The 13,784-nt window shown below is 42.8% G+C and overlaps 1 protein-coding gene across 1 annotated transcript; it reads right to left on the bottom strand.

Annotated features, from left to right (window-relative positions):
• Positions 1 to 6,864: 6,864 nt before the first annotated feature.
• LOC144808016 (uncharacterized) lies at positions 6,865 to 11,393 on the bottom strand. Its single transcript, XM_078673580.1, has 2 exons — positions 9,138 to 11,393; positions 6,865 to 8,969 (listed from the first exon to the last, which is right to left on the bottom strand). The coding sequence occupies exons 1-2, from the start codon at positions 10,772 to 10,774 to the stop codon at positions 8,585 to 8,587; spliced, it is 2,022 nt and encodes a 673-aa protein (XP_078529706.1). The 5' UTR covers positions 10,775 to 11,393; the 3' UTR covers positions 6,865 to 8,584.
• Between the last annotated feature and the right edge of the window lie 2,391 nt (positions 11,394 to 13,784).

Raw genomic sequence — 13,784 nt, 5'->3', positions numbered from 1 at the left:
AGGGTAGAAAAAAGAGAGTGGTTTAATACCTATACCTCCGTTTGCACTCGTGTGGTCCCAAGAGCAGATATAATCTACTACTCGGGGATCTTCAAAAGTAATCACGATGCAATCTCCTGGGATCGTTTTTCTACCTTTTCCCACCCATGGGGTCCTACATACAGTCAGAATCCTTCCACACCAAGTAGGATGAATGGGACGATTAGAATTTAGCCAGTGTTGAGCCTTGTTCTTCAAGGACCACATAGGTTCAGCCTTGTGGTCCACTAGCTCAGGCACACCAGTCATTACCACTACGTAAGGTGAAGCGTCCGGTGGCAAGTCAACTGGAAATCTAATCTGGGCAGGTCCTCTGGGAGCGTCTCTGTTAGAAACTGGGACCGGGGAATTAGAGGCTACACTTTGAATCACAGGGTTTTTAGATGTAGCTTTATTTGATGCCACTGCCTTCAATACTGGTGTTGTTGTTGACAGGGCATTTCCCTGTGACAGAGTCGTGGCAGAATTGGTAGATGGGTTCACTGTGCTCTTACTGTTCGTTAAAGTAGATGTTACTGCTAGAGATACATTCTTTTGAGTAATTGCGGGTTTCAAGAGGGTGTTTGCAGGCTTAAGGGAGGGTTGTTTGTTGTGATTATTTCCCCCTGATTTTTGAGCCCCTGACGGTTGATTGTACTGTGGGACCTTAACAAGCTTGGATAACGCTAACTTTGCTTCTACTGGTTGAAAGGAGAGTTTTAAAAGCTCAGCGATCTTATTTAGCAGCTGGGAATTGTTGCTATCTATTAATTTCTTACTGCAGGTTAGAAGAATAGGCGATTCCAGGTTAATAGGGGTAGGCGTGTCGTGATTGAGGTGATGGACCATCGCAGGAACTACTAACTGTTCTGCTCTAGGGGGTGGATTCTGTGGAGTACTAGGGGTATTATCGGTCGCATTAGGGATGGGATTTTTCGGATCGTTCTTTCTTTTCCTTATTGCGCCCTCCCTCCTCCCCCTTGCCTGCATTCTTTCATCTGATGTCATTTGTGGAAGGGTTTGGGGTAATAGGTCAGGTGTTCTTTCAAGATCTGAGCTTATCTGTGAGTCAGAAAGCTGGGAGGCCGACAAGTCCACATTGTTAGGCAGACTGCGCCTACCCTCACAAAGAACCCTCTGCCCTTCAATATTACCAGGGGCGGGGGTTCTTGCATCTGCCAAATTACCCATGGAAGATCTTTTAGCAAACGCCAAGTCCAAGGAAACCCTTTCCCTCATCAAAGAGATACTTTGGTCGATGAATGTGTTAGCCTTGGTGATAAAATCATCCATGGGACCTAACAGTTTACCCACACTACCAGGGGCCTTAGTTTAATTTCCTCTAGTTAGCACCATGTTTCCCAATAAGCAAAGAGAGGGGAGAAGGATCTAATATAAATATAGAGACAACAAAACGGAATACCACAGAGATAGCTAGAGCAATATCAATCGGGGAACGGAACGTACGTTTTATGAAATGTGACACATGTATCCATTACTTTTCAATAAAAATCCACTCTCATTGCCGCTTTCAACATTTGTCATCCGGTGCTGCCCCAATATAGGTCAGGACTCTGTTCAGTTTCAATGTCTATTTTTTTCAATAAAAATCCACTCTCATTGCCGCTTTTAACATTTGTCATCCGGTGCTGCCTCCAAAATAGGTCAGGACTCTGTTCAGTTTCAATGTCTATTTCGCCTCCTGCTCGGGGAGCGACGGTGGATCCCTCCGGGGATCACACCGGGGCTGAGGGTCACTGCAGGGATCCACTGGGGGCCTCACAATCTCAGGGGGCAAAGCCACGTCACGCTGCTTGAGAAACGTACTCTGGGCAATAGCTCGCTTAATCTTCCCGGCGCCCCCTGTGCCAGGACACCACTTCGGAGGTAGCTGTGCGCTTTACAAATAGTGATATTTAATTTCATGCCAAGCTAACACAGGGTTGAGCAGGGGTTATTTTAGGAGTGTAGCCCCCTTACTCTGACTAGAAGCAAGGGTCCCTATTTGGGGAAAGGTACAAGCCATTTCCCCCAGTTCTAAAACCCACATTTTCATCCACTAAGGTCCTTTTGGTCATTACCCACAACAGAGTGACTTCCATGATGGGAACCCTTCCTTTAAATAAACAACAAGAGGGAGTTTCACCAGTGTACGAATAAGAAGTGAACCTATACTCGTGAACCTTCTTCCTCATGGCTAACTTCCAACGTTCACCACAGGTAACAGCTTGCTGCAGAGTCTCTTTAACAACCTTGACAAACCTTTCCACCACACCATTGCTTTGTGGATGGTACAGGGACGTGTTCTTATGCTTGATCCCTCTGGAACTCAGAAACTCTTCCATGACTAAGGTTGTGAACTGAACACTATTGTCTGACATGAGTGTTAACTAGAAACACTTACGTTCAAATAACTCTTCTAGAAACTCAATCACTTCACCAGACTCTATGGATTGAACCACCTTGATATCAGGCCAATGGGAAAACATATCAATACACATGTTCAAATAACGTTCCAGAGTCTTTAACTTCACAGGTCCCAAAATATCCATAGAAATGTCCACCACGACCAGTAGCCTGTTCCCTAATAACCATGGGTTGCATCCTGCACTTCAATATTGTGTCACAACGCACACATTCAGCACATTCACGCACCAACCTCTCTACATGTACATCTATGGCAGACCACCAATATCCTTACTTGATCCTTTCCTTTGTAATGGCAATGCCCATTTACTAGCTTATCTCTTAATTCAAGGGGTACAACCAACCTTCTATCACGCATCAGGGGACCACCCCCCCACTGCCAGATCCTCCCTAACTCGCCAAAAGCCTTAGAGGACCTCTTCACAGTCCTTCTCACACCAACCACCTATGACCATGGTCAGGACTTTCTACAAGTGTAAATCGATCATGTGATGTTCCCTCCACTCTCTTTCGGAAATCAACCCTTCACTAATCACACACATTAATTTCTTCTTCCAGTTCTTCACCTCTAAAGCACTCAACATCATCTTTCGTTTCACACTCCTCACCCCGAGTCTTTACAGACAGTCTGCCAGAACTGTAGAGCCACAACCCACTTCCGTATCCCATGGGAGACAAAGTCAATGCCTTTCTTGGAGAAGACCTCCTTAAGAGGTTTGTGGTCAGTAAGAATTCTGAACCTTTTCCCCCACAAAACCTTTCTCAGCTTGTGCACCACCCAGAAAACACCCCAAGCTTCTTTCTCTACAACAGAACAGTTGTATTCAGCACCCCTCAAGGGCATAGAGAAGAAAAGAATCTTTTAACCTCCACATCAACCTTCTGCAAAAGAACTGCTCCTAACCCCTTCAAGCTAGCCTCAGTCATGAGATAAGATACCTTTGGGGTCAAAACTTCATAGACAAGGTGTTTCATTCAGATGTTTCTTAATGCACTCAAACTCTTCCTCACAGCACTTGGACCAAACAAATGTACTTCCCTTCTAGAGGAGAGACCTCAAACAAGAGCTTTTCCCTCCAAAGTTCAGAACGAACTTGTGATCAAATTCAGCTATGCCCAGAAACTTTACAAACTCTCCTTTGTTCAAAGAGGTGCACAAATTACAAAGGGTGTTTAGCAATGAGTCTTTGGGTTTGATGCCTGCAGCGGACACAAAATACCCTAAGTACTCTCTTTCTTTGACACCAAATTCGCACTTGTCAGCCCAAATGGTGGGGTCAGCTTCACATAACTTCTTTAATACTGACCTCAGCCTCCCATTATGCTCCTCAAAATCCACACCAAAGATGAGCACATCATCTGGGTACACCTTGACATCCTGAAGGGCTCCAAGAATGCCCTTCATTGCCCTCTGAAAAAACTGAGGCTGCAGAAGTCAGTCTAAAAGTCATTCTTGGAAATCTAAAGGTACCAAAGGGTGTTACACAAGAGGTGAGGTCCTGGGAAGAGGAGTGAATATTCTGAATGTTCTGAAGAGGAGTGAAGGCTGGCCTGGTGATAGGCAGAGGTCAGGTTCAAGGAAGAAAAATGCCTTGCTTTGTTGAGCTCCCTCGAGCTGACACAGAACCTGGCCTCCCCATTGCTTTGCGGGCCATAACAACAGGAGAGACCCACTCTGTTGCTTCAACTTCTTGAATGATGCTCCCCCTTACTTACATAGGTGTATGACTGACTTTAACTGTTTTTGGAACAGGTTTAGATTTGACCTTTATCAAACGTACATAGTTTTTGAGACAAACCAGTTCACTAGCAAAGACTTCAGGGAATTCCTTGATCAAGTCTCGATTAGCATTACTAACAACCCTAACTGGTGGTAATTCTTTTAGGCAGACAGATCTCATTGGGATCAAGACAGATATGTAGATCACGTTGATGGGACCAACTTATGAGCGACTCCCCTTTCATCAAGACATAGATTTTACCAGGGATGACTCTCCCTTTGTAGTCAAACGTGCCCCAGAAATAACCCAGCAGCTCAATAGTCACCCCACCTTAACTTATTGGTCTAATGTCTGGCTTCAACAGGGTGACTTTGCCCAGCAGATTACGCTCATAACATGTTTTTGGGACTAGAGTTATCTTGGCCCCAGAGTTGAAGAGCATGCTCACTGGAGCATCATTGGTCAAAACTAGCTCCTGAGGGCCATCACTAGCATTTCCTGTGACTGGGAGAGTATTGATTCCTTCCAAATCTTCTTAATAAAGATCAACTTTCCTAATTTTTTATGCTTGTTGCTCGTTCTGCAGCTCTTTGAGACGTGAACTTTTCTCTCACAAGTTTTGCACACGGCCTTCCAGCCTGGGCAGTCTTTAACCTGTTGACTGCAGCGTGAATTTTGCCGCGGTGCAGCTATATTAATGAATGGGCGCGGTTCGGATGGCCCCCGGCCATCCTCCGCACATTCCCACTGTGACGTCGGATGGCCGGGGCCGTCTGATGCACGCAACAGGTTAAAGTTGGCCATAGGGCTAGAGTTGTCACACCTGAAGCACTTCCTCTGAAAATTCTTTGTGTTAAAGAGCTTTGAAGTGGTGCTAAATTTGGGTTCAACTAATCTATCCACCAGCACCTTGACATTAATATTCTCCTTTTTATCACCTGAACTGTCTTTGTGCATAATATCAACACACCCTTTTGAATGCTCGTGACTTTTGGTTATGGTCAGCACTTCTTGAAGTGATGGCGTGTATTTTTGCCACAGGGCGTCTCTCGTTTTGTCGAGGGCGCATTCCAACATGAACTGAGTTTTTAACCGCTCCACTAAAGCTGCACCAAAATTGCACGTGGAAGCCAATTTGCGCAAGTTAGTCATGTACTGTTCGACCTACTCAACCTGGCTTTGCATCCTTTTCCCAAAGTAATATCGTTCAAGGACAGTACTCACTTTGGGGAGGTGGTGCAAGTCCAACTTTTTGAAGCAGATCTCATATTCATCAAGAGTTGCAGAGTCATTATCAGAGAGTTCTGGAAGGTGTTCAAAGAATTCTTGTCCCTCAGAGCCCAAACAATGCATTAACAATGGGGCTCTCCTCTCTGTGCTTAAGGAAGTGCCACAGACACGAGCATAATGTGTGAAAACGTTCTTTCACTTCAGCCATGAGAGAGGAGGAACTCCTGGAGATGTCAAAAAGAAGAGGGGCAGTGACATTTTGCGTTATGTATGTACTATGTTTTGACCTAGTTACTACTTAAGGGTGAACTTCAGTGATCTGCTTACAGTGTGCAATATCCACAAGCCTTATAAGCTGTACACATCAGCGAAACTGCGTGAAACTTCAGCAATTAAAATTTAGGCGAATGAGCGCAATCTCAGAAACTTTATTTGCTATGCGTATCAGTGGAACCATCAGCCCGATTACTGATGGCACATATTTATATAGTGAGGAGTCACTTTAGTCTGGTGCTCAATTACATGTGTAGACGTGAGTCTGGTGATGCCTGATAACTGAAAGGCACATATTTGTTTACATACAATTTCATATATGTCTGATTTATTATTCCTCTTACAGCGCCTTCTACCTTGAGAAGGCCCGTCGTAGACCAGTGTGTGGACAAAATCCATGCCGACAAATCAAGGACAAATGGATTGGGACATGGTCTAGGGACACTAACAACAAATCCTACATCAAACCTCACGTTTAACTGATGGAGAGCTATGAGCGACCTGAAGCGTAGTACTGAGAAAAAGTAACCAGGAGAATTCCTGCAAATTAAAGTTAATTTTAAAAAAACGAATAAAGAACTACATAACCACGGCTGTGTGACCTGGAAGCCGATTGTTTCTCAATAAAGCTCTTCTTTGTGATTACCTTACAGTGCTCACATTATCATCCACGCTAGAAGAGATGGGAACCTGGGGTGTTTGGTCACAGAAGCTCATTTACATACAAACGGGGGTGACAGCCTGTTCACAACGCACAGCAGAGCTTGTTTACGTAAAGTGCTAGTACACAGAACAGGGTAAAGTCTTGTGTCTCTTTTTTTCATTTTCTTTAATATATCCTGCACCTCGCTCTCTTCTTCTCTTTCTCTCACTTCAATTCATTATAAATTACTCAAAGTCACTATTGCTTAGTCAGCATGGCACAAGTCTGGGGTAGCCACAGTTTGAAGGGGCCCCCCTACTATTATCTAGAAACGGGACTTAGTTCCACCTAGACCCTTAGCCTGCAACTGGTAATTGTTACTTTGTGCCCCAGTACTGCAGACACAGGCCTCTGAGTGTTTGTTTGTGTGAGTGGTGTAAGAGAGGAACAGAGAACTTGACAAAATTAGCCCTTCTATTGCTTAATACATTGTAAATGTGAAACAGTTTGGGGCTTGGGGGCTGGATAAAGAATAATGTCAGGAAACAAACGCAAATTAAAAGCACATTTTATTTATTCACTGAAAACTGTTTAAAATTTTTATTTCCAAGTTCCACATATCTGTTTAAAAATATTTACACTTTCAGTCAATTCCGAGTTTAGTTACAAACTGATAGTGGGAAAAACACATGATGAATAAAAACTGAAACCAAATCTTATTTTTACATTATTTTATGTTTCTTGTTTTTTGTTTTTAAAACATGCCGTCAACCTTTCACGTGAAAATTATTATGAGGGCCTGACATCACTTCTTGTGACATCACTACATGTGATGTCATTGTGATTTGCATATGATAATGGGCTCCCTCACTATTTTCCTTACTTGTTCCCTGTTTATTTGCATGACATTGGTCTATAGGTATTAAAAATAAATCTATAAATTCACAGGTATTCACCCTGTTTCTCTGGTGATGTCACACATTGACATGTATTCGGCTGCTTCTTCTATTTTTAGGTGAATACATATTACCTGCCGTTCCCCCTCCTTCCTTTACTCTTTCTTTTTCTCCCCCTTTCTTTGTCTCTCTCGCTCTCTTTATCTCTCACCCTCTCTATCTTCCACACACTCCTGTTAGCGTTAGCTTCATGAATGTCACTGCCACTTCTGGCATTCATACGACAAATCCTTCAGAACATTTGAGACCAAGGGACAATCAGTGTGGAAGACAAGTTGCTGGGAGTGCAACTGATTGTCCAGTCACATATATACTTTTGATGTGGGATTTCGCTATTTCACCACATTCTTCAAACAGAGTCGACTGCTTACAATGGCTCAATTCTGGTAAAAAGTAGAGTTGGGCAAGTTACAAAATGAATAGGGTGAGCCATGTCGGTGAGGAGCCACGGGTCACACTTAGTTATAAGGCCTGAGGCACGAGCTGATCCATCAACCGATAACAGAGTGTAAAAGATGCAGCAAACATTACTTAAAAACAAGGTATATGCTCTTTTATATCTCAAAGCAGGTTATTTCTTGAACACCTGTGCTTCACTTTAGTTCATTATATATGCTGCTGTGGCATTTGTTAATAGTAATATCTACATTTTACCAATGAAGTTTCCCATCTCCAGAGCCCTGACAACATGTCCACTCTGGGTGTGTTTGGTTTATAGGTGTTATCACTAATCCGACAAATTAGCTGAAAATATCGTTGTTAGTCCCAGTATTGTTCAGTGTTGCTTTTACAGATGTGTGGTCAGGTGCGATTGAATGTTTTTCTTTGTATCTCTTCTTCACCAAATAAAAATTAACAATTTTTCTTTTCTTTTAGTCCACATTGTGCTAGCCTCCCACTGTGTATCCTGGTACATCATGCTGCTTTGCTATGTGTACGGAAGTGAATAATCACTGAAAACAAACACATTTATAATTCTGTAAATACTGTTATCTGTTTTCCTTCTTTACTGCTAGTCCGGTCTTCTATCACCTGGCATTTCAATGTCCCACATAATTTGAATTGAATCTTTTTCCGTAATTCATTCCTCTCACAGTAACTGCACTGTTCTGCTCTTGTCTATGTCCTCAGATGGGTCAGTATTATTTTTGATGTTCTTAAGTTCTTTGCGGAGTCTCTGTGTTCACTGATGTGTTTGGAGGTTTGATAAGTGACTAAAGCTCTTCCCACATTCACTGCCGCAGAATAGTTTTTCCCCCGTGTGTGTTCGCTGATGACTTTGAAGGTGTGATAACTGACTAAAGCACTTTGCACATTCACAGCACTTGAATGTTTTTTTCTCCTGTGTGTGTTCGCTGATGAATCCTTAATGCTGAAGAGCAGCGAAAACTACTGTTACATTCACTACAATTATAGGGTTTTTCCCCTGTGTGTGTTCGCAGATGTGTTTGGAGGTTTGATAAGTGACTAAAGCTCTTCCCACATTCACTGCAGTTGAATGGTTTTTCCCCTGTGTGTGTTCGCTGATGAATCCTTAATGCTGAAGAGCCGCAAAAACTACTGTTACATTCACTACAATTATAGGGTTTTTCCCCTGTGTGTGTTCGCTGATGTGTTTGGAGGTTTGATAATTGACTAAAGCTCTTGACACATTCATTGCACTTGAATGGTTTTTCTCCTGTGTGAGTTCGCTGATGAATCCTTAATGCTGAAGAGCCGCAAAAAGTACTGTTACATTCACTACAATGATAGGGTTTTTCCCCTGTGTGTGTTCGCTGATGTGTTTGGAGGTTTGATAAGTGACTAAAGCTCTTTAGACATTCATTGCACTTGAATGGTTTTTCTTCTGTGTGAGTTCGCTGATGATACCATAATGCTGAAGAGCTGCGAAAACTACTGTCACATTCACTACAATTATAGGGTTTTTCCCCTGTGTGTGTTCGCTGATGTGTTTGGAGGTTTGATAATTGACTAAAGCTCTTTAGACATTCATTGCACTTGAATGGTTTTTCTTCTGTGTGAGTTCGCTGATGATACCTTAATGCTGAAGAGCTGCGAAAACTACTGTCACATTCACTACAATGATAGGGTTTTTCCCCTGTGTGTGTTCGCTGATGTGTTTGGAGGTTTGATAATTGACTAAAGCTCTTGACACATTCATTGCACTTGAATGGTTTTTCTCCTGTGTGAGTTCGCTGATGAATCCTTAATGCTGAAGAGCCGCAAAAAGTACTGTTACATTCACTACAATGATAGGGTTTTTCCCCTGTGTGTGTTCGCTGATGTGTTTGGAGGTTTGATAAGTGACTAAAGCTCTTCCCACATTCACTGCAGTTGAATGGTTTTTCCCCTGTGTGTGTTCGTAGATGACTTTGTAGCACTGATAATTTACTAAAGCTCTTTAGACATTCATTGCACTTGAATGGTTGTTCTCCTGTGTGAGTTCGCTGATGGTACCTTAATGCTGAAGAGCTGCGAAAACTATTGTCACATTCACTACAATGATAGGGTTTTTCCCCTGTGTGTGTTTGCTGATGACTTTGTAGATGTGATAATCGGCTAAAGTTCTTTAGACATTCATTGCACTTGAATGGTTTTTCTCCGGTGTGAGTTCGCTGATGAATCTTTAATGCTGAAGAGCTGCGAAAACTACTGTCACATTCACTACAATGATAGGGTTTTTCCCCTGTGTGTGTTCGCTGATGTGTTTGGAGGTTTGATAAGTGACGAAAGCTCTTCCCACATTCACTGCAGTTGAATGGTTTTTCCCCTGTGTGTGTTCGTAAATGACTTTGTAGCACTGATAATTGACTAAAGCTCTTTAGACATTCATTGCACTTGAATGGTTTTTCTACTGTGTGAGTTCGCTCATGACACCTTAATGCTGAAGAGACGTGAAAACTACTGTCACATTCACTACAATGATAGGGTTTTTCCCCCTTGTGTGTTCGCTGATGACTTTTTAGGTCTGATAACCGACTAAAGCACTTTGCACATTCACTGCACTTGAATGGTTTTTTCCCTGTGTGAGTTAGCTGATGATACCTTATTTCTGAAGAGTCACTAAAACTACGGTCACATTCACTACAATGATAGGGTTTTTCCCCCGTGTGTGTTCGCTGATGACTTCGTAGCTTTGATAATCGACTAAAGCTCTTCACACATTCACTGCATTTAAATGAATTTTCCATTGTGTGTGTTTGATTATGTCTTTGAAGGTGTGATAACTGACTAAAGCACTTTGCACATTCACTGCACTTGAATGGCTTTTCCCCTGTGTGTGTACGCTGATGTATCTGTAGGGTTGATAACTGACTAAAGCACTTAACACATTCAATGCACTTGAATTGTTTTTGTCCTGTGTACGTGTGCTGAGGAAGCTTGATTAGTGATGACAAACTAAAGCTCTCGCTGCATGTGTATGATTCTTCTTTCTTGGTTAGTCTCTGTGGGTCGGGTATATATTTGTCTACATCCCATGACTGCATTTCCTGATGGGCCGACATCGCTGATCAAGCACTGGTGTTTTTCTCACACACTTTATATGTGTGCAGTATTTAGCACGTTTGATTTCTGTTTTAACAATAAAATGCAATACCCACCAAATATTTGCCACACTCCTAATATGTATTAGGTGTCTTTGTAGGTGATTGTGCCTTTAGATTGGATTATGGCTATGCACGCTTGCGGATAAAGATGTATCTTCCTTCTGGCCGGTGCAAATTAGGACAGTCTGTTGTATTATAGATAGAAGAACTCGTCTTTCCTTTACCAGTCAGTTGTCTGGTTCCGCTCTGTTGTGCTCTTCTCTGGTTACTGTGGTTTGGCCAGAAAGAGTTTACAATTCACCTAGAGCACGGAATGATGGCTTGTCTTCATTTTACAAAATAGAGCACTGCGGTAATCACATCATACCGATACATTGATCAAAGTTAGTATTTGACACTTGTTTATACAGGAGGTGGTTTGTTATTGTTGTTGCCTTGATTTTCCTAAGGTCATTTCTTCGTCTTGTGGCATGGAGGTGCACAGCTCAGCCTCTTGCAATCACTGAACTGCCCTTGATGCTTCACCCAGGATCTGTCAGTTTGTGTGCAGGTTCCTCTGTCGCCGACTGCGCTGATGTTTTCCTGAATACTGTAGCTCAATATTTGTGCTATTATTGAAGATTTACAGCATTCGCTTCATTATTGATGGTCCATTCATACATTCAAGGCTTGTTTTCTGTTGGATGTAAAAATATTTAAAATTACTAAATTGAAACATAATGAAATGAGAATTCACAATGTTTAACTAGTAGTAAAAGACATTTTGGGGGAGATTTACCAAATCTTCACACAATGCAGCGCAGCCCTACCCCCGCAAGGCTGCGCTGCGTGGCGCAACAGGAAGGGAACAGGAGAGCACCATATTTTCAAAGATATGGCTCTCTCCTTCCCTTTCCCTTGCACCGGCACTGATTACAGCGGCACTGCATCAAACACACACTCCAAAAGAAACATGTCCGAACTGAACTTCATGGGCACTTTTTACTCGCCAACCTAAAAGCTGCCACAATACCCTGGGGATTGCAGATCAAGAACATCCCGTTCATCTTTACGGATGATCCGCTATACAGAAAGGGGTTTAGCTGCTTAAGTACCAAATGCAGCAGAGACCAGATGGTCCATACCGTCGAAACGGCCCAACGAATATGCAAAAAAGAAGAAGAAGAGATTGAACAACAACTCCAAGCTATTAAAGACAATCACACCGAAACTGAAGCCAAAATTCTTCTGGACAAAATTGAAAAGGAACTTTCCACGTTTAAGGACTGTAGGAAGGTGGCTACCTGACTATGGTTACCCCAGATTTTTTGCCTGTGTTTAGCTGGTTTTTTGACTTAGTTGACCTGGTTCCCTGCTAATCAGGGCCCCAGGCCATCTGCTCTCTCTGTAAAATGGATTCCATGTACCCTAGGTACATACCAATTGGAAATGGACTCCTTGTCAGCCCCTGTAGAATGCACTATAGGTGCACAGGGCACAGGAGCCACTAAGGCCTACCAGGGGCTGCAGCATATCTTTTGCCACCCCTGGCTGGTTCTTAAATTGACACAACTGGCTGATCACTCAGCTGGGGTAAGGTGGTGTACACACCCCTTGCTTAGATATAGTATACCTATGTCTAAACCTATATCTGGACACATGTAAACCTGTGAGCCACTCCTATAGACAGGCCTCACCAATCCTGGAGGCTGGGTGCATGGTTTTTATGTGAGATGGAGCTCTAGCATGAGCTGAGCCTGTCTGCAGCCGTCGGGAACAAATCCCTAAGCTGTTTCAGGACCTAGGCCTAACCACTGTTCGAGTGGCCTCTCTTATACCACTTGTTTAGTATATGGTTTGAGTGGCCCCCTGCCCTCATCCATAATTGTGCAACTTTGTATGTTTAAACAGTGCTTTTGATTTAACGCTTGTGCCCCTTTATTCATAAAGAATACTGGGGATTGTTTTTAGTAATAAACACATATATTTTTATAATATATACTTGTGTGGTGTCCTTTCATTTGGTATTACAGGATTGTATGTGGTAAAACAGCTCGCTTAACACGACCTCTTAAGTTAAGCCTTTAGGCTGCTTAGTCCATGCTACCACTAGGATAGCTTGTCTAATAAGGTTGACTTACAACCAGACACCATAAGGGGATTGTTTGGTCAGGTAGTAGGTGGTTCCAGAATTGGAAACATCCCCTACCAGGCCAACTTCTCACAAGGACCACACAATAAATTTCAAAACTTCCAAATTCGAAAAAGACCTGAAGAACTTTAACCTTGAGACGGTTTACCTATATCTCAAAGAGGACTTCTATACACGCTCTGACTCTACTAGGCATCTGAACACCTATCAGGGGCGGTCAAGAAAGAAGTTCCTAACATTTTCGGAGACTTCGTCATCAGAATCCACTGAAGATTCAGACGCTGGAGAAGGTCCTTCAAACAGAAATCCCCATAAAAGGCCTTTTTTAGGACAGGGCCAACAGCAGAAGCGTACCAGATTCAAACCCCAATGGGAAATGACAACACGGAAACATCATTACAAGTCATAAGCAAATCTCCCATTATCAACCCGTCCAACAAGATACTATCGAAAGCTGAAAAAGAAGTACTGGAATTTGGCCTTTCATTTGTACCGGGGACAGCCACTGACCTCACTAAGATCAAGCTAGAAGTTTTGGAATTCTTCAGAAAGGTGCACCTGAGATGGTTCTTCAAGGATTCACCAAATCAATTACAAACTGAGGCCTCTGGCCTGAGGAACAAATCTACGTCTGCCCCCCCAACCATAACACTTCCAAAAATATCATCACCTTCGAGCGTGTGGTCATGTCGTCTTTGAATCAACTTGAAAGACAACGTCAGTTCGTTCCTACAAACTTAACAAAAGATTAGAAGGAAGCCATTCGTGAATTGAAGAACCAGCAAGATGCCATCATAAGACCGGCAGATAAGGGAGGAGCTGTTGTTCTATGGTCTA

The sequence above is a fragment of the Lissotriton helveticus genome, chromosome 1_2 (genome assembly GCF_964261635.1).
Source record: "Lissotriton helveticus chromosome 1_2, aLisHel1.1, whole genome shotgun sequence".
NCBI lineage: Eukaryota > Metazoa > Chordata > Amphibia > Caudata > Salamandridae > Lissotriton > Lissotriton helveticus.
Note: the sequence above shows the minus strand (reverse complement) of the source record. Positions and strands in the feature narration are given on the sequence as shown.